General features: G+C 47.6%; 2 protein-coding genes across 2 annotated transcripts; one reads left to right on the top strand and one right to left on the bottom strand.

Annotated features, from left to right (window-relative positions):
* The first annotated feature begins 5,763 nt into the window (after positions 1-5,763).
* LOC308655375 (RNA-binding protein 3-like) lies at positions 5,764-6,774 on the top strand. Its single transcript, XM_081305483.1, has one exon. It carries the CDS (start codon positions 5,839-5,841, stop codon positions 6,307-6,309), a length of 471 nt encoding a protein of 156 aa, XP_081161609.1. The 5' UTR covers positions 5,764-5,838; the 3' UTR covers positions 6,310-6,774.
* A 4,897-nt stretch (positions 6,775-11,671) lies between these two features.
* LOC308656328 (aflatoxin B1 aldehyde reductase member 2) lies at positions 11,672-19,211 on the bottom strand. The gene is made up of 7 exons (XM_081307328.1): positions 18,743-19,211; positions 16,405-16,592; positions 16,136-16,240; positions 14,258-14,354; positions 13,911-14,010; positions 13,218-13,347; positions 11,672-12,398 (listed from the first exon to the last, which is right to left on the bottom strand). The coding sequence occupies exons 1-7, from the start codon at positions 19,194-19,196 to the stop codon at positions 12,237-12,239; spliced, it is 1,236 nt and encodes a 411-aa protein (XP_081163454.1). The 5' UTR covers positions 19,197-19,211; the 3' UTR covers positions 11,672-12,236.
* Between the last annotated feature and the right edge of the window lie 14 nt (positions 19,212-19,225).

Genomic DNA, 19,225 nt, shown 5'->3' with positions numbered 1-19,225 from the left:
GCGGGTGTTGGGGATTGAATCCAGGGTGCTCTACCACTGAGCAACATCGCCAGCCCTTTTTGTTTTATTCTGAGACAGGGTCTCACTAGTTGCAGAGGCCAGCCTCAAACTCAATCCTCCTTCCTTGGCCTCCTGAGTAGTTGGAAATATAGGCACGGGTCACTGTGCCCAGCTTGCTATGAGACTCTTGATTTTATTTAAGCCTTCTGTTTTAGTGCATTTCTTCTGGTACTTCTAAGGGCTTCCTTATTGCCAGGGGAGGGTAAAGATGCAGTCTCCCCACCAGGCCTCCAGTGATCACTCCTTGGCTAACAGGAGTGGCAGGTCTCCTTATTGCTCCCCACGTGGCCTCTACTGACCCCACTGGGAGGTGAGGAGCCTCTTTAACGTAGAAGTGAAATGTCCTGACACTGCACTAGGCCTCCTCTGACACTGCTCTGGTTGGGGGTGGGAGGGGAATCTTCATTACTGCCAACTGGGGGTGGGGGTTCCAGGCTCTTGGAGGGGTCTGCGAGGACATGACAGTGCTGGGTGGGGCTGGGAGGCCTGTGCTGTCTGGGAGGGAGGAAAGTGCCAGCTCCTGCCCAGCTTCTCTAACACCACCCTGAGAGGCCCTAGAGGCACCTCCTAGTAGCCTGGAAGGGTGGAGGTCTGGGCTCCCCATTCAACATTTGCAGACCTGGGTGGTGATAAGGTCCCAGTTTCTGTTCTCTGGTGTTTGACTGGAGTAAAGAAATTATTTCCTCCAGCTTTTCCATCTTGCTGCCCTACCCCTTTTCTCTTGATTTGGTAAGAACGAGACTTTAATTGGGACTTTTCCTATATTCACCTGTTGGCATTTCCAGGTTGCTGGCTTCTTCAGCTTTAAATCTGAGATCTATGAGTGGCACAAAGAAAAACCCAAGAAATTCACCTGTCATTCCTTGGATTCTGACGTTACAGGAAGCCAATGCAGGGAAACTGACTGGGTCCCAGCTGGCGGGATTTGGCTGTCCACCTGTGTAAGAAATAAGTAAAGGAAAGCTGGTGTGGTCTTGCACACCTGTAATCCCAGAGGCTTGGGAGGCTGAGGCAGGAGGATCACAAATTCAAAGCCAGCCTCAGCAACTCAGTGAGACCCTGTCTCTAAATAAAATACAAAAAAAGGGCTGGGGATGTGGCTCAGTGGTTAAGTGCCCCTGGGTTCAATCACCAGTACCAAAAATGAATAAAATTAAACAGCCAGCCTTGATGGCATGCACCTGTAATCCCAGCTATTGAGGAGGTGGGGGTGGCAGGATCTGGAACTAAGGAGTTAAAAGCCAGCCTGAGCAACATGGTGAGAATTTGCATTAAAAAAAAAGTTAAAAATATACTTTGAATGTGACAGCAGCCATACACCTAGATATGTAGTAAAGAGCAATAAAAACATTCAAAAAAAGATTTATACACAAACGTTCATACCAGTTCATTCACAATGTTCCAACCAAAATCACCTTTCAAATGGATAAACTGTGGTCTAGTCTTACACTGGAATACGATAAAGTCAGCAATAAAATGGAGTGAGCCACTGATACACACATTGTCACTGATGCATCTCAGAAATATTTGCTACAAAAAACAGACACAAAAACCTATGTTAGGGGCTGGGGATGTGGCTCAGGCGGTAGCACGCTCGCCTGGCATGCGTGCGGCCCGGGTTCGATCCTCAGCACCACATACCAACAAAGATGTTGTGTCCGCCGAGAACTAAAAATAAATATTAAAAACTCTCTCTCTCTCTCTCTCTCTCTCTCTCTCTCCCCTTAAAAAATAATAATAAGAAAAAGGCATTTAAAAAAAAAACCTATGTTACATGATTCCATTTTTGTGAAATTCTAGAAAAGTCACATTTATTAGCATGCAAAAGGCCCTGGGTTCAGCAGTGGTGGCCAAGAGTCAAATTTGGGGGAGATAACTGACGACAAAGAAGTATAAGGAGCAGGGTGTGGTGGTGCACACCTGGAATCCCAGCAGCTCCGGAGGCTGAGACAGGAGGATCCTGAGTTCAAAGCCAGCCTCAGCAACAGTGAGGTACTAAGCAACTCAGTGAGACCCTGTCTCTAAATACAATACAAAATGGGGCTGGGGATGTGGCTGAGTGCCCCTGAGTTCGATCCCTGGTACCGAAAAAAAAAAAGTATAAGGGACCAACATTTAAAACTGGTGATTTTTATTTTATGTAAATTATATCTCAATAAACCTATTTTAGTCAGCTTTTTTTTTTAATATTTATTTATTTAGTTTTAGGTGGACACAATATCTTTATTTTATTTTTATGTGGTGTTGAGGATCGAACCCAGCACCCAGCGTACTCCAGGCAAGCATGCTACCGCTTGAGCCACATCCCCAGCCCTATTTTAGTCAGCTTTTTCACTGCTGCGACTAAAGGACCCAACAGAGCAACTGTAAAGAAGGAAAGGTTTATTTGCGGGCTCACGGTTTCAGAGGTCTCGATCCATAGACAGCAGACCCCATTCCTTGGGCTGAAGGTGAGGTTGGACATCATGGCAGAGGGCGTGGCAGAGGGAAGCAGCTCACATGATGATCAGGAAGCAGGGGAAGATCCCACTGTCCAGATACAAATATGTACACCAAAGCCACACCCTAATTCCCACCTCCCCCAGCCACACCCCACCACTTCAGTTATCACTAGTTAATCCCTCCCAAGGAATTAATTCACTGATTGGGTTTAGACTCCCCCAAGCCAGTCATTTCTCCTCTGAACTGTCTTGCATTGTCTCACACAGGAGGTTTTGGGGGGACACCTCACATCCAAACCACAAAACTGGGTTGCTAAAGATTCGAACTATCTCCAAATGCAAGTTAAAACCACAAGGAGGTGCAGTTACACCCCCCATGAGAAGAGGTAAAATTAATACCAGCCAGTTGGCGGTGGCTGACGGCTGCGATGTTCTGACTGCTGACCTGGGCTTTCCTATCAGGGAGAAAATCTCAGAGACACGGCAAATCCAGTGATTTGAGGGAAGCAGTGGTAGAGACAGTCTCTGTCCCTCAAGTGTGGGCAGCTACTTACATTGAACATGGCCTTGGAAGCCACATGCTTGGTCCTCGATGGTATCCTCTCCTGTCGGGTCCCATTTTTGGACACAACCCAGTTTATGTGGGTTTGATTGAAAAAATACCATTAATGAATGCTGAATCAGAGAGGAAGGACCTCCTCTTATATTACACAATTCCTCTCCTGGGATCTAGACATAAATGAGCTCAAGGAAAAGGCACCGTTAAGCTACAGAAGGTTTAAGTTCAAAGCCCAGGAGAGAGCAGATGACCACAGTAATGAAACACCAGTCTCTAGCTAGTTATGTGTTTATTACGAACACCTGTAAGTTTTTTTTTAATCTTTATTTATTTTTATGTGGTGCTGAGGATCGAAGCCAGTACCTCACTAGTGCCAGGCAAGCGCTCTACCACTGAGCCACCACCCCAGTCCCAACCTGTAAGTTTTTGAAGATTCCAGTGAGACAGGACCTGAAGGCAGAGCTTGGTCACTGCTGTCTGCGCCTTTCAAAGACTCCTTTTACGTTCCAACATGTGTCTGATAACTTGGTTCAGAACATGTGATAGAATTTCAAGGCATAGGATGGACTATCCTCAAGCTTCCTAATGTTGGGCTTTGTCCTTCATGGCTGGGGCAACAAGCCAACAATTTGCTTTACAGGAGTCATAAATGTCTCTGGAAGCTGCCAAAGTAGCCCCACATGAGATTACTTGAGAACCTGGGCATGATGATGGTACGCACCTGTGGTCCAGCTATTCAGAAGACTGCAGCAAGAGGATCTCTTGAGCCCGGGAGTTTGAGATTAGTTTATCCTGAACAACACAGCAAGACCCTGTGAAAGAAAGATAGAGAAATGAAGGAAGGAAGGACGGATGGAAGGAAGGAAGGGAGGAAGGATGGAAGGAAAGACAGAAAGAAATAAAAGAAAGATTACTTGAGAAATATGAGAAATATTGCTTGGATTTGGGGGAGTACTAGGGATTAAACCCAGGGGCATTTAACCACTGAACCACATCCCCAGTCCTTTAGAGACAGGGTCTTGTTGAATTGCTGAGGGTCTCGTTAAATTGTTGAGTCTGGCTTTGAATTTGTGAGCCTCCTGCCTCAGCCTCCCAAGCTGCTGGGATTACAGATGTGCGCCTCCCTCGCATGACCCCCCCATTTATGTTCCACGTAGTCTTGGATGCGTGAAGTGAGAACTTTTGTTCCAGGGGAGCCATTATCAGAATGTGTGCTACTCAGTTACTTTCTTTTTCATTTGGCAGGGATGGAGGATCTTGCTGTTTCCCAGGCTGGTTTCAAAGTTGTGATCCCCCTGCCTCAGCTTCCTGATTTGCTGTTATTACAGGTGGACGCCATGGCATCCACCTTTAGTTCTATTTTTTTTTTTTTTTTTTTGCATGCGAGGTAAGCACTCTACCAACTGAGCTATATCCCCAGCCTAGTTCCATTTTGATAATAAAGTGTTTGGACATCTGTCATGACAGATATTTTTGTACTAGTGTTTGTCTAACCTGTTAGTAAAATAATCCAGAAGCATATTGAAAACTCTGTTAAAGGAAGATAATGTGTTTTGCATATCTCGACAGGTGAAATCATTTGGAGGTTTTTTTCCTCACCTTTTGCCTGATTAAATATTGAAAAGCCCATTCATTAGCAAGTCCAAGTTCACATGCCAACTGCCAGTAACTGCAATAATTCTGTCATGAATGTTCAATGCTGATGGAGCAAAACTGGCCCCTTTGACTTAAGCTTCGGTAGTCCAGAGTGATTTGCCAACCGATTCCATCTTTTTTCATCTACAGAAAATACTATTAAAACGGAGAAATATAATTGTGTTATTTCTTGAATGAAGAGAGCATTTTTTCCCCTCTGCTACCTGTGGTTCTATGGTAATTCCCTGATTTGCAGGCTTCGGGCATCGGCAGTTCCTCCTAAATGTGCTTTACCCAATGCATGCAACCAACTCTGTGGAGATTGTGAGCACTTCTGATCAGCATGTCAGAGAATTTGCACCTTGCTCAAAAAACTATAAATATACATCTCAATTATGCAGTCTAGTCAAGGCAGGGCCATTGTACTCAACACAAAATACTCAAATGCTCTCATATTATTTTAGTCTCAGGGCTTGGGGATTCTTTATTCATATTATTGGGGGGGGCAGGTACCAGGGATTATACTCAGAGGCACTCAACCACTGAACCACATCCCCAGCCCTTTTTTATATTTTTATTTAGACACAGAGTCTCACTGAATTGCTTAGCACCTCACTTTTGCTGAGGCTGGCTTTGAACTCCCGATCCTCCTGCCTCAGCCTCCTGAGCTGCTGGGATTCCAGGTGTGCACCACTGTTCCTGGTTATTCATATTCTTTAACTCATAGCAACATAACTTTACATGAAGACAATCTCTGGGGAGAATTCTACCAACAACAACTTCATCATAAACCAAAACTTATTTCTCAGGTTTTTTTGCATTTCCTCTCTCAAGGCAGGGTGTGTATCTGCACAGAAAAACAACCATTCTAACAGGATCAGCCAAAGACAGAGTCCAAGTCACTTTCAAAGGGCCAGATGCCTAGTTAATTGAATATTAAGCCCTGGATTTCCATTTCTCGAGAAAGTTGATAATAAATATTTGACTTAATCACAATGTCAATATTTGTCTTCTGTCATGAAGTATAATGATGTCGCTGGCCACATGAAAAGAAGAAGATAGTCCCTATTCTTCCTGCTCCTCAGAGCTTCCTGCCTCTCCAGCGCTTTTACTTTTCAATTTCCAGGACTCAAATTCACTGCCATGTCTTCTGAAGACGGGAAGCTGTTCGTGGGAGGACTCAACTTCACTACTGATGAGCAGGCGCTGGAAGACCACTTCAGCAGCTTTGGACCTATTTCTGAGGTGGCTGTTGTCAAGGACGGGGAGACTCAGCGATCCCGGGGTTTTGGCTTCATCACCTTCACCAATCCAGAACATGCCTCAGATGCCATGAAAGCCATGAATGGAGAGTCCCTGGATGGTCGGCAGATCCGGGTGGACCATGCAGGCAAGTCTGCCCGGGGCACCAGAGGGGGTGCCTTTGGGGCCCATGGGCGTGGTCGCAGCTACTCTAGAGGTGGTGGGGACCAGGGATATGGGAGTGGCCGGTATGACAGTCGACCTGGAGGTTATGGATATGGATACGGACGGTCCCGAGACTATAGTGGCAGAAGCCAGGGTGGCTATGACCGCTACTCAGGAGGAAATTATCGAGACAATTATGACAACTGAGTTGAGGCATGCGCACGTTAAGTAGATACACAAGGAATAACACTTCTGATCCAGGATCGTCCTTCCAAATCGCTGTATTTATAAAGATTTTTGGAGCTGCGCTGAAACATCTGTTTTAGTACATCAACTTCTATTTTTCAATTGAGCTCCCAAGGTAGCTTGTTAAAAGACCTTTTAAAAAGCTCCATGTAAAATTTTTTTTCTCATTTAAAGACAAATTATAGCACATTTGTTAGTCCCCCAGGTATTTTTCTTTTTACCAAGTTTTTAGTTTGGGCTCTCGGGATCATTGCTTCTGGCAAAAGGAAAAGTTTAGCCAGACTAATTTTTTTTAAAGCTAAAGTTGGGGCATTTTTAAAACTTGTACACAATGTTTATCATGACTAGAAAGCAATTTCTAAATGTACCTATAAACAATCTGTGTCAAGAACATGATAAATTTTTCTTAAAATTCAAGATCACCACCCTGATTATACAGACAAGCCTCTTTAAAATGTTTGTGAATGTCATTTTTTTTAATGCTGGAAGAAAAAATATTCTGTTGTGTCTCTTGTAGTGTTTAGGATATTCTTCACAGAACTAATTAAAAATATGAAACCTGTACACACAAAAAAAAAAAAAGAAAGAAAGAAAAGCAGAAGACAGCTGGGCACAGTGGCACATGCCTTCAATCCCAAATACTTGGGAAGTTGAGGCAGGTGGATCACAAGTTCAAGGATAGCCTGGGCAACTTAGCAAGACCCTGTTTCAAAATAAAAATTAAGGGGTTGGCGATTTAGCTCAGTGGCAGAGTGCTTGCCTAGAATGTGCAAGACCCTGAGTTCGGTCCTAGGCCTTGAAAAAAATAATAAAAAATAAAAATTAAAAGGGCAATGTGGGGCTGGGGATGTGGCTCAAGCGGTAGCGCGCTCGCCTGGCATGCGTGCGGCCCGGGTTCGAACCTCAGCACCACATACCAACAAAGATGTTGTGTCCGCCGGGAACTAGAAAATAAATATTAAAAATTCTCTCTCTCTCTCTCTCTCTTTCTCTCTCTCTCCTCTCTCTCTCTCTCTCTCTCTCCTCTCTCACTCTCTCTTTAAAAAAAAAAAAAGGGCAATGTGGCTTAGTGGTAAAGCACTACTAGGTACAACCTCCAATACACCCCCTGCCCCCATATACACGCAAAGAAAAGCAGAAAACAGTTGAAGAGGCATAAGTGTCTTGATATAATTGCTGTGTGTGTGTGTGTGTGCGTGTTGCTGGGGATCAATCCAGGGTCTGGTGCATGCTAGGCAGGTGCTCTACCACTGAGCGACACTCCCAGATATGTAATTGCTAATTTTTGAAGATTGCATCTGAAGAATGAGATTTCGCTTTTACAATGCAGAAGGTTCACTTTCTTATTTTCCTTGTTCTTTTTTTCTGCTACTGAGATTGGACCCAGAGGTTCTTAACCACCAAACTAAACCCCCACTCCTTTTTATCTTTGTTTTTGAGACAGGGTCTCGATAAATTGTCAAAGCCTGCCTTGAACTTTCCACCCTTCTGCCTCAGCCTCCCGAGCCACTGTAGAGCTTTTGAAGCTCATTTTTTCAAAATGAAGCATTGCCACTTCTGTGAACGTCATGTTAAATTTAGTTACAAAGTTCAACGTTGAAGATAGAAATTTGGGTTTGCCGTGGACAAATTCGAATTCTGGTGGGACACGGTGTCAAGATGAAAAGAGCCTCATTAAACTAAAACTCTATGGAGTAGAAGTGTCCATGCTCATAAGCAATTATGGAACCTGACCTTCATACCTTCCAATTGCTTCTGGAATGTATTCAGAATGCAAATACTGGAGATGTGAACTCTCACAATCATTAGCAACAAGTAGGCCAGAACTGAAAGGAAACAAGTAGGTCAGCCCTCTCTGCAGCCTCCAGCATCAGTGGTTTCCCTTCTCATTGATTCCTGCCATGATTCAATGTGAATTGTCCCCTCAGAAACTCATGTTGCAATTGGATTGCATTGTGATGGTGCTAGAAGGTGGACCTGCAGGAGGAATTTGGGTCACTAATGGCTGACCTTGTAGGACTGGGTCATTGCTCTTGGGAATTAGTGAATTCTCTCCTTGGCAGGACTGGAGAGTGGGTCCCCGCTCACCCTTTTACTTTCCCTGGTGAGTTGAAGCAGCAGGAGGCCCTCACCAGGACCTGGGCAGATGCCAGGGCCATATTCTTGAGCTTCTCAATCTCTAGAACTGTGGATCAATAGGAGAACCTCTTGTCCGGTGAGAAGGCACACGACTGTAATCCCATCAACAGGGGAGGAGGCGGCGGGAGGATCACATTTTCAAGGCCAGCTTTAGCAATTTAGCAAAGCCCTAAAAACTTAGCAAGATCCTGTCTCAAAACAAAAAATAAAAAGGGTTGGACATGTGGCTCAGTGGTAAAGCGCCCCAGAGTTCGATCCTTGGTTCCAAAAATATAAAACAAAGACCTTGGTTCCAAAAATACAAAACAAATCCTGGAGTCTCAAGTGCTCTATCCCAGCAATAGAAAATGGCCAAAGACAGGGCTGGGGCTGTAGCTCAGGGGCAGAGTGCTTGCCGAGCATGTGTGAGGCACTGGGTTCGATCCTTATACAAATAAGGATATACAAATAAAATAAAGGCATCCTGTCCATCTAATCTACAGAGAAAAAAAAAAAAGAGAAACCAATTCCAATATAAAAACCTCTGCTGGTTCATTCAATTTTTATACTCTATGGACCAGTTTTTCTTATTTTGATTAAATATAGTTGCTACATTTCAGATAAAACACAGCTTCTTTTCCCTTTTTATTTATTTATTTTGCAGTGCGAGGGATGGAACCCAGGCTTTGTACATGCTGGCCAAGCTCTCTACCACTAGAGCCACATCCCCCAACTTGTTCCTTTGTCTTTTTTTTTTTTTTTTTTGGTACCAGGGATTGAACTCTGAGGTGCTTAGCCACTGAGCCACATCCCACATCCCCAGCCCTTTTTATTTATTATTTAGAGACAGAGGCTTGCTGAGTTGCTCAGGGCCTCACTAAGTTGCTGAGGGAGGCTTCAAACTTGTGATCCTCCTGCCTCAGCCTCCAGAACTGCTGGGATTACAGGTGTGTACCACCATGCCTGACTCCATGTTTAATTTTTTGAGCAACTGCCAGACTGTTTTCCAAATGACTGCTCCCTTTTACCTTCCCACCAGCAATGTATGAAAGTTACACTCTCTCCAACCTTGACCAACAGTTGTTACTCTCTTCTTCCTTCCTTTCTTTCTTGTTACATTCTTTCTAACTCTAGGCATCCTAGAGAGTGTGAAGTGTTGTGATTTGCTTTTCCCTAATCATCATCATGTTGGGCAGTTTTTCATGTGCTCATTGGCCATTTGCATATCTTCTTTGGAGCATGGTCCATTTGGATTCTTTGTCCATTGTTTAATTGGGTTGTCTGTCTTTTATTAGGTTGTAAGAGTCCATACAGAATATGTAAAACGTCCTGGATACAAGTTCCTTGGAAGATATGTGATTTCAAAAATACTTTCCTCCATTCTGTGGATTGTCTTCTCACCTTCCCATTGGTCTCTCAAAACTCAAACCTTTTTCTTGTTGATGGTGTCCAAATTATCTGTTTTTCCTGTTGCATGTACTTTGGTGTCATATCTCACCAATGAAGATTTACTCCTAGATTCTCCTCCTAGGGTTTTAGGGCTGACATTAAGGTGTTTCACCCACTTTGAGTTAAATTTTTCATATGGTGTGAGGAAGGGATCCAACTTCATTCCTCCACATGAAGAAGAATAAAGACATCTAGTAGTTCCAGCACCATTTGTTAAAAGTGATTCTTTTCCCCATTGATCCTCTTTAAATATCATCATATAAGATTATTGTACTGTCATGTGTAACTAATAAAAAAATCATCATATAAGGTACATATAAGGGTTTATTTCTCACCTTCTGATTCTCTGGTGGTATTGATCTGTGTTTCAATCATTATGCTAGTTCCCCACTGTCTTTAATACTGTAGCTTGTAGTAACCTTTCCAGGAAACATTGATTTTTCTAACTTTGTTCTTTTTCAAGATTGTTTTGGTTATTCTGGGTCCTTGAATTTCTGTGAATTTTAGGATCAGTTTACCAATTTCTGTTTATCCCATCCCCCCAAAAAGCCAGCTGCAATTCTAATAGGGAGTACATTATCCTTTAGATCAATTGGGAAAGAACATATTAATGCAATTGGTGGGGGAGGTTGTTGTGCAATGACAATGGATACACCAGCCCACTGGGGACCATCTGCTTTGGTACAGATGAGGACAAAGAAGAGTGACTTCTTCCTATAAAAAACAAAGCTGAACTGGTTGCAGTGACACATACCTGTAATCCCCAGCAATGCAGGAGGGGAGAGTCTCAAGTTCCAGGCCAGCCTCCACAACTTAGGGAGACTGACCCTGTCTCAAAATAAATTAAAAAATAAAAAGGCTAGGGGTTTAGCTCCTCAGTGAATCCCACCCCTGGGATCCATTCCCAGTACTGCAAGATGATGATGATGTCGTCATTGTCATCTGCAGGGTCCCTCTAGACAGCACATGGGATTTCCCAGTTGAGCCCCTCTTATCATTCCCAGAGGGGGCTCTTACTGCTGACTCCAGCCACCACTTGTCCCACAACCTGTGCTCCCAACCCTCCCACAGCTACAGGGATTTGCCACATGGAAATGGACAAACAGCAACCACCAGACCTGGGATTTTCTTCTCAGGCCTTTGTTGCCTCCTGTTTGGACGAGAGATCTGCCGAGGGAATGGGGACCCTGGCTGCAGGTAGGAGTCATGACAGAGTGCCTGAGAAAAACAACTTAAAAGGAGGAAAAATTTTGGGCTCATGATTTCAAGGTTTCTGTTCCTGTTACTTTGGGCCTGCAGCTAGGCTGAACATCAGGACAAGAGTAATGGTGGAGCAAGGCTGCTTGCCACATGGAGTCCAGAAGAGAAAGAGAAAGGGGCCCCGTTCCCAGTACACCCTTCAAGGGTTCATACTCAGTGAACTAACTAGGGCCCACCTCCTAGTTTCCACCAGTGTGGACCAAGCCTTCAATACATGAGCCTTTGGGGCACATTCCAGATCCAAACTATAATACCGCTGTGTCCCCACCTCCAACAGGAGGCTCAAAGTGAAGGCCAAACATCCCAAGGATGACCTGGCAAGAGGCTTCACTAAGACAAGAGCAAATCCATTGCTGACACTGAGAGCGTGTGCACCTGCAGCCCAGCTGCTCCTGAGGACTGGGTGGGAGGGTCACAGGAGCCCAGAAGTTTGAGGCCCTTGTGGGCGAAACAGCAGGACCTCATTTCAGAAACAAACAGAGAGGTCCACAGCATCCTGAGACACTTCTTTATTCTTCTTAGTGTTGACACTAATGTAGCCTTTGCCCAGACTGTCGTTTCTATCGAATGAGTTGATTCTGAATGAGCGGAAATTACTTCCAGGGTGCACGGCCCGTTTTTCTATCACCAGTAGAAGACTGAGTGATCAGGCTGGAGATCAGGCGAGGAGACCCTTACAAGGGCAGCATGTTCCTGAGACCTTCCCACTTCCTTTGCTCTCTGGAGACCCCAGCTCATGGTGCCAGACCCTTCTGCAGGTCCCCAGGCAGGTGGGAAACTCCTTGATGAGCAGCAGAAGATGAGCCTGTGGTCTGCCCAGGCCCAAGCTGCAGCAAGCCGAGTGCTTGCTCTGTTCAGACAGGAAATGCTGGTGTGGGCCTCGGCTCCAGCACGCTCTCATCATAGAGGCGGCAGGGAGAGGGCAGGAATCTAGAAAAATACTGCATGATCAAAACAACCAGGAAAGACCATGCTAAGTCAGTTTAAGGCAAAGACTGGCCAGAGTGAGAGAGCAAGAGAGAACATAGAAAAGCCTTTAGTACCCCAAGCCATGTCAGGGCCTAGCGGAAGTAGTTGGGACACTCATGAGCAACCAGGTGCCAGGCTTGATCAAAAGCGTCCACCACAGCTGGCTCCAAGGGCCCTTCTTCAGTTGCAGCCAAGTTCTGCTCCAGCTGCTCCAGGCTAGACATGCCCAGGATGACCGCGTCCCCCTGGGTCCCCTGTAAGGAAGAAGGCCATACTTCAGCAGGGTTCTACTGTCTAGTGGCTCTAGTCACATGTCCCTCCCTCTCCCACCCCTGCCAAGATTTGGGATCTTTATTCTTTTTTTTTTTTTTTTTTTTGTGGTGCTGGGGATTGAACCCAGGGCCTTGTGCATGCAAGGCAAGCACTCTACCAACTGAGCTCTATCCTCAGCCCAATCTTTATTCATATCCTCTACTTCCAGAAAGAACTGAAGGTGCCTTCAACAGTCACACCTAGGAAACTCCATACCTTCTTTTCTCTTCTCTTCATCCCCTGCTTATCTAGAGACCTAAGAAAGTTCTGCTACCCAACAGCTGGGCAAACAGCTTCATTATTAACCTCTCTGAGAGTCACTCTTGTTCTCCATTTTCAATGTGGTTATGAGAAAGAAAAAATCACATAGCACACTTAGGCCCTGTTTACTGAGCATGAGGGACATGGATGTCACATGATGAGCAACTCCTAAGGCCAAAGCTGGAGGGATTTTTCACAAGGCAGACATGGTCCTGGGAGAAGGAAACCCAGCTCCCACCAGAGGAGCGAGACCCAGGGGTTGCAGAAGTAAAGCTGTGTTTCGATGTCTACCCCCTTAACACCTGTGCAGGCTGGAGTTTCCTTCTCAATAAAACTGGGATGCTTCATATTAAGTGATAATTCAATCCACGTTTGTAACACTCTTCTTAGGAAGGAGGAGAGCTTTCAGAGGAAAAGCAAAACACACTCTAGAAATCACCCAAAGATAATTTTGGGCCCCGTAAAAGGGTAGAAGTTGTGCCCCAGGGAGAGCTGGTTACCTGCAGCTGTGAGTGGTGGTACATCCACCTCAGGGCGGCCGAGGTCATGCTGGGGGCGCTGGTGCCATAGGTGGCCTGCAGGGCCTTCTCCACCAGGGCAATGGCCTTGAAGTGGTCCTCCTTCCAGAAGCTGAGCAGGTGGGGAGGGTGGAACAGGGGTCAAAACCTTGAGGGTCATACTGGGAGTCACAGTCAAAAAGCCCACCAGGGTGACTGCCCCTCAAGACCTGAAGCAGTGAAGCCCAGGTCCTCCCTGACAGTGGCTTCCTACTCCTCCCAGGCTGCTGGCTACCTCATCAGACATCAATGACATCTTTATTCTTGAGAGCACGTAAACCTGCCCTTCTTTTCCCCAGTGAAGCACACAGCTAGTGCAAGGGCAAGATCCAGCTCCAGGCCTCCTGGGCCTTCATCTGGGTACTTTCTTCCTTCTCAGAGATGCTCCTCAGGGAAGATCTCTGAGGTGACAACCACATGGCCCTGGGGTCCTCGCAGAGGATGACTGACCACATGGCCCTGGGATCCTCACAGAGGCCACAAGAAAATAAAAAGCCTGGCAGAGGGTTTGGTCATTCTTAGAGGGATTAAGAGATTAAGTACAAGGAAAGTCTTGACCCAGGAAACATCTGGAACTTCATTTCAGACCAAAGGGACCTTCCACCCTACCCGTCTTGATGCAGACAGGTGGCTCACCGATTCCTGTAGGTCTCAGCCCAGCTGTTCCCGAAGAAGCGGCCCAGAGGCTGTTTCCGGTCCTTGTCCTCGTACTTGTACTTGCCGGTCAGCAGGCCCCCTGTGGAAGCATGCATCACACCCCAGCCCAGGCCGCTCCCAGGGCTGACACCCCTCACAGATCTGGACTGAGGAGCAGGATGGACCCAGGAGGGACGAGGGGTGCAGCCCAGCATCTGTCAAAGCCCCCTCTATTTCCCAGGGCCAGGGTTGGGCATCTACCTGGGCAGGAATAGGCAGAGACAGGGCCAGGAATGCTCACCCCCCACAGAGGGCCCTGTCCCAGGGCAGCCCATACCAGCCCATACCAGCCAAAGGGTTGTAGGCATAGAATCGCAGTCCAAAGTGCTTGAGGCAGGGGAAGAGCTCTGTTTCCACCTGCCGGGTGGTGGCGTTGTACATGCCCTGCAGGGAGAAGGGGCAGTTGGAGAAGGTGGGTGTATCAAGGAAAGTAACCCAGCCTTCCTTTTATTAAAAACATTTTTAAAAACTTTTTGATTTGTTTTTTGTTTGTTTTAAGAGACAGGGTCTTGCTATGTGGCTCAGGCAGCCTTGAGCTCCTGGGCTCAAGTGCTCCAACTGACTGAGCCTACAGAGGAGTGGGGAGCATAGTGTGTGCCACCGTCTTGTTCTTGTATGACTCTAAGTCCACACCAGCCCAGTCTTTCCTGCCCCTAGGCCTTCTTTCCCTCTTTCCTTCCTTCCTCTTCCTCCCTCTTTCTCCCTCCCTCCCTTTCTCTCTCTCTCTTTCTCTTTTTTTCCACCCCCCAATACTGAAGATTGAACCCAAGGCCTCATACTAGGAAAGTACTCTACCACTGAGCTATATCCCCAGCCCTTTTTATTTTATTTGAGATGGGGTCTCACTAAGTTGCCTAGGCTGGCCTCAAACTTGGGATCCTCCTGCCTCAGCCTCCAGAGTAGCCAGGATTACAAGTGTGAACCAGAACACCCAGCATTCAGCAATTATTTCTAAACACTAGTACTGGTATGAAGTGAAGAGAAGTGCTGGTGGGCTGGGGATGTGGCTCAAGTGGTAGTGTGCTCGCCTGGCATGTATGTGGCCTGGGTTCGATCCTCAGCACCACATACAAACAAAGATGTTGTGTCTGCCCCCCCCAAAAAAAATAATTAAATAATAAAAAAAGAAGAAGTGTTGGGCCCAGGGAAGAGAAACTGGCCTTCATTTATCATTGATAAATATCTATTGGCCCCATTCTATGGGCTGGATACTGGATTTACAACTATTGACAAGCCTGGCAAAATCTCTGCCTCTAAGAGATATTATAATCAAATTTTTAAAAAATAGACAAAAGGCTGGGGGTGTAGCTCCATGGTAGAGCATTTGCCTAGCATGTATAATGAATGTGCTTTATCCCCAATACCACTAAAAATAAAAAAATCTGAGGCTAGTGGCGTACACTATAATCTCAGTGACTTAGGAGGCTGAGGCAGGAGGATGGCAAGTTCAAGGCCAGCTTTAGCAATTTAGTGAGACCCTATCTCAAAAAAGTAAATAAATAAAAAGGGCTGGGAATGTGGCTCATTAAGCCCCTGGGTTAGATACCCAGTACTAAAAAATGAAAAAATTAAAATAAAAAGGACTGGCAGGGCTGGGGTTGTGGCTCAGCGATAGAGTGCTTGCCTAGCATGTTCGAGGCCCCCCTCCACTCAGCACCACGTAAAAATAAAGGTATTGTGTCCAACCACAAGTAAAAAAACAAATAAACAAAAAACAGATGTTTAAAAAAATAAAAATAAAAAGGGCTAGGGATGTAGCTCAACGGTAAAGTGTCCTGAGCTCAGTCCCCAGAATCTCTCCCTCCAAAAGACAAACAGAATTTCAAGATCACAGTGGGTACATATGAGGTTTGAAGACTGGAGGCTTCTGGGACTGTGAGGAGGTACTCCCAGAGGAAGAGCCACTTAACTGAGACCTGAGCACCTCTCCCAGGGAGCGGGGCATGGAAGGAAGGGATCAAGGTGCGCACTGAAGCACGAAGCAAGCTCGTGCCCAGTGGCCAGGCTGGGGAGCTCGGCCTGAGGGCACCTGGGAGCCTCCCACAGGCTCTGAGCAGGGGTGTGGCTGATAGGTAGAGGGCACAGGGGCCAGTCAGAGGGGCAGGGAAACCTGGGAGCCCTGGAGCCCGAGGCCTCTGCAGCCCTGGCACACCAGGGAGTCTCACCTGGTACACGGTCGGCAGGATCCAGCCGTTGCTCTTGCACAGGGTACAGATCTCAGCCACCTCCCAGGCGGCATAGTTGGACAGGCCCAGCTCCAGGAACTTGCCCTGGGGGGGGGGGGCGAGAACACAGTCAGAACCAGGAGACCAGGAAGGGGGCACTGGGGTGGTGGGTGTGTCCCCCACTCTGCTCTGGGTGCCCTATTTTTCTGGTAGTGCCAAGATGAGGAGCGGAGCAGAGGTGACTGCCCAAAGTTTGGGGCCACCCTCACCTCCTGGTGCAGCTGGTGGCAGGCACGCAGCGTCTCCTCCACGGGGGTGCCGTGGTCAGGTGCATGCAGGTAGAAGAGGTCCACTCGGGGACACTGCAGCCGCTTCAATGATGTCTCCAGCTGGGACTGGAGACTGTCAGGCTTCAGTGACTTTCCATCCCAAGGGTTGGCTTTGGTGGCAATTTTCACTTGGAGAAGAATGTAATGGTTAAGAGACTTACTAGAGCCACTTAGTGGACATATAACTGGCTAAATTACTTAAGTTCCCTGAGTCTCAATTCCCTAATCTGTAAAATGGGGTGACAATAATGTAACTGTCTCCACATGGATATCATGAGTAGTAATTAATGTCTAAGGTCTCAATATTCACCTGTGTTCCAATCACCATCATTAGTCACCAAACTGCTGGTTTTGCCTGGCCTTGTGCTAGAGACTTAGGGGCAGCAATGAACTAAGCACACTGATCTCTGCCCTGTGGAAGTCACAGTCTAGAGAGTGTCACTACGGTATGGTTAGGTGCAGTAGGAGAAATGTGCATGGTGCCACATGAACCCAAAGAGAGGCATGAGGCCAATCCTGGAATCCAGGGGAGGCTTTCTCCAGGGATGATCTCAAGTGGAGTGCACAAGAGTGAGTCCTAGCCAACAAAGGACAAGCCTGGGGACATAAAGTCACACAGGTAAGAAAACACAGGTCCAATTCTGAGTTATAAGCCTGTCAGTTCCATGGCAGGGGACATGAGACAAGAGATGGGAACACAGACTCCACCTCAAATACCATCCCACTGAATCTGGGCTTGATCATTCCCATGTTTTCTTGGGTGTGAACCATTCAGCTAGTTCCCTCTGCAGGATGGAGAAGGAACTCTGGAGGGCAGGCCTGGAAGCAGGAGACCAGTAAATAGGCCATCGTAGTATTTAAGAAAGAGATGGCGGCACCTGAATTTGGGCCCCTGGCATGGACTGATCTGAAAGAGAGAGGGAGACTGAATAGCAGGCAGAATCCCTCTCCCTTCCAGACTCTCAGACCCGCCACAGCCACCGTGCACTGCAGAGGCAATGAGAACGACCATGAGCTAACTTGTTCTGCCATCCAAGCAACTTGGCATGAGCTAACTTAACCTGGTTCCTCCCTCTGTAAAGCATCCCAGCTATCTAGACTGAAGAGTGGAGAGATTCTGCATTTTTCATACTTAGCAAAGTCAACTCACCAGGTTGACCCTGATCATTCTGGATATGGGAGAAAAGTCCACAGTTTCTTTGCCCATAGTCCTCCACCCCCTCAGGCATTCTTGTGTGAACTTTGCCTCAAGTCTGGTCTGAGGATTTTGGTCCAGTGAATCCCTGGCCTCAAAGAAGGAAGCAGGGAAGGACTGGAGAAGAAAAAACAATCCAGAAACAAAATCTGCATTATCAGTGAAAGGGAGCCAGTGAACGAGAAAGCATGGCCTGAGACACATTCCCATCTGTCTCTCTAGATCCACCAAGTTGTGAAGACAAGGAGGGCCCAGAGAGACCACTCCTCAGGAATGGGAAGGAGGAGCCTCAGGATGGTAAAGAGGAGGCCAGGCACTTTCCTGGGCACTTCCAGTGGCACCGAGCTAATGAGGGGCAGTCCTCACTCACAGCATCCCTGTCAAGCCACATGTGGCCATCCTTCCACATACCATGAACTTTGCATTTTCAAGCTGTCTTCTGCCCAGCTCTGCCCTGTGCCTCCAATGCCCTTTCTCTTATTCTCCTTCAAGGAAAGTACTAATGACTCTTTAATGCCCAGGTCATGTTCTGTGAGCCCTCCCGACTGCCTCCCCTAAAGTGCTCTCTTCTGCACCCCATAGAGCAATGGTTGCTTCATTTGCCCCAATGGACTCAGAGCCCTCAGTGGCTTGGTCACCTTCCCTCCCACAAAGGCATGACAAAGTCTGGCACAGAGCAGACACAGAAGCCTTATTCTCACCCCCAGACCTCACCACCCTTACTTCTTCAACTGGGCCCTTGGCATTCCTACAGTTCTCCGTGAGCTCCAGAGGCACTGCCAGATGCAAAGGACAAAGTCTAGGGACTGGTCAAAGACCAGAAAGAGAAAAGGGTGCTTGTGGCGTGCATGGATACAGGATGGGGGCCACCGAGATTGCAGCTATCAGAGAAGAGGAAAGGCAGTAAAGCACTATTCAGTTGTCTGAAGCTAGATGTGCCTGAGGAGCTTGGAGTTCACAGAGCCGGGGCGAGGCAGGGAGGGGCTGGGGAGGGACATCGATGACCACCGCGGCCACTGCACCGCTAGGGGAGGAGGGATTGAGCTCTGCACCGGGCGGGGTAAGGTCCGGCGCGACTGTTACCTCGGCAATCGCTGCCGCCCAGCCCGAGCCCCAGGCCACCCAGGATGTTCTCAGACTGGCCGTCGCAGTACATGAAGGCGGTGTCCAGTTCGGTGTGGCCGCGCTCCAGGAAGGCGCGCACTGCCGTGGCACTGGCGGGCGCGTCCATGCGGCGACCCATCTCCATGGTGCCCAGCACCGTGGCAGGTCGGGCCCGGGCGCCCGAGGCAGCCCGAGGAGACGGCGGTGGCCGGGACATGATGACAGTGAGAGCGCCCGACCGATCCAAACCACTCGAAGTGCGGACCGCAGCGCGGCCCAAGGCTCGGGACGCTGTGAGCAGCATGGGACTGCGCTTGCGCGCTGGCGGGCCCCGCCTACAACGTGGGAGGAGCGTTGAGGTAAGGGAGCGAGGCCAGGGCGCGCGGTGCTTTCCGGCGCACACACGCCGCGCCGAGACGCCTCCAGGGACCATCTGCCAAGTGCGCGGCGTAAGAGGCGGAG

The sequence above is a fragment of the Spermophilus citellus genome (assembly GCF_964194105.1).
Source record: "Spermophilus citellus genome assembly, chromosome: 9".
In the NCBI taxonomy this organism is placed as follows: Eukaryota; Metazoa; Chordata; class Mammalia; order Rodentia; family Sciuridae; genus Spermophilus; species Spermophilus citellus.
This window is presented reverse-complemented; position numbering and strand designations above follow the sequence as displayed.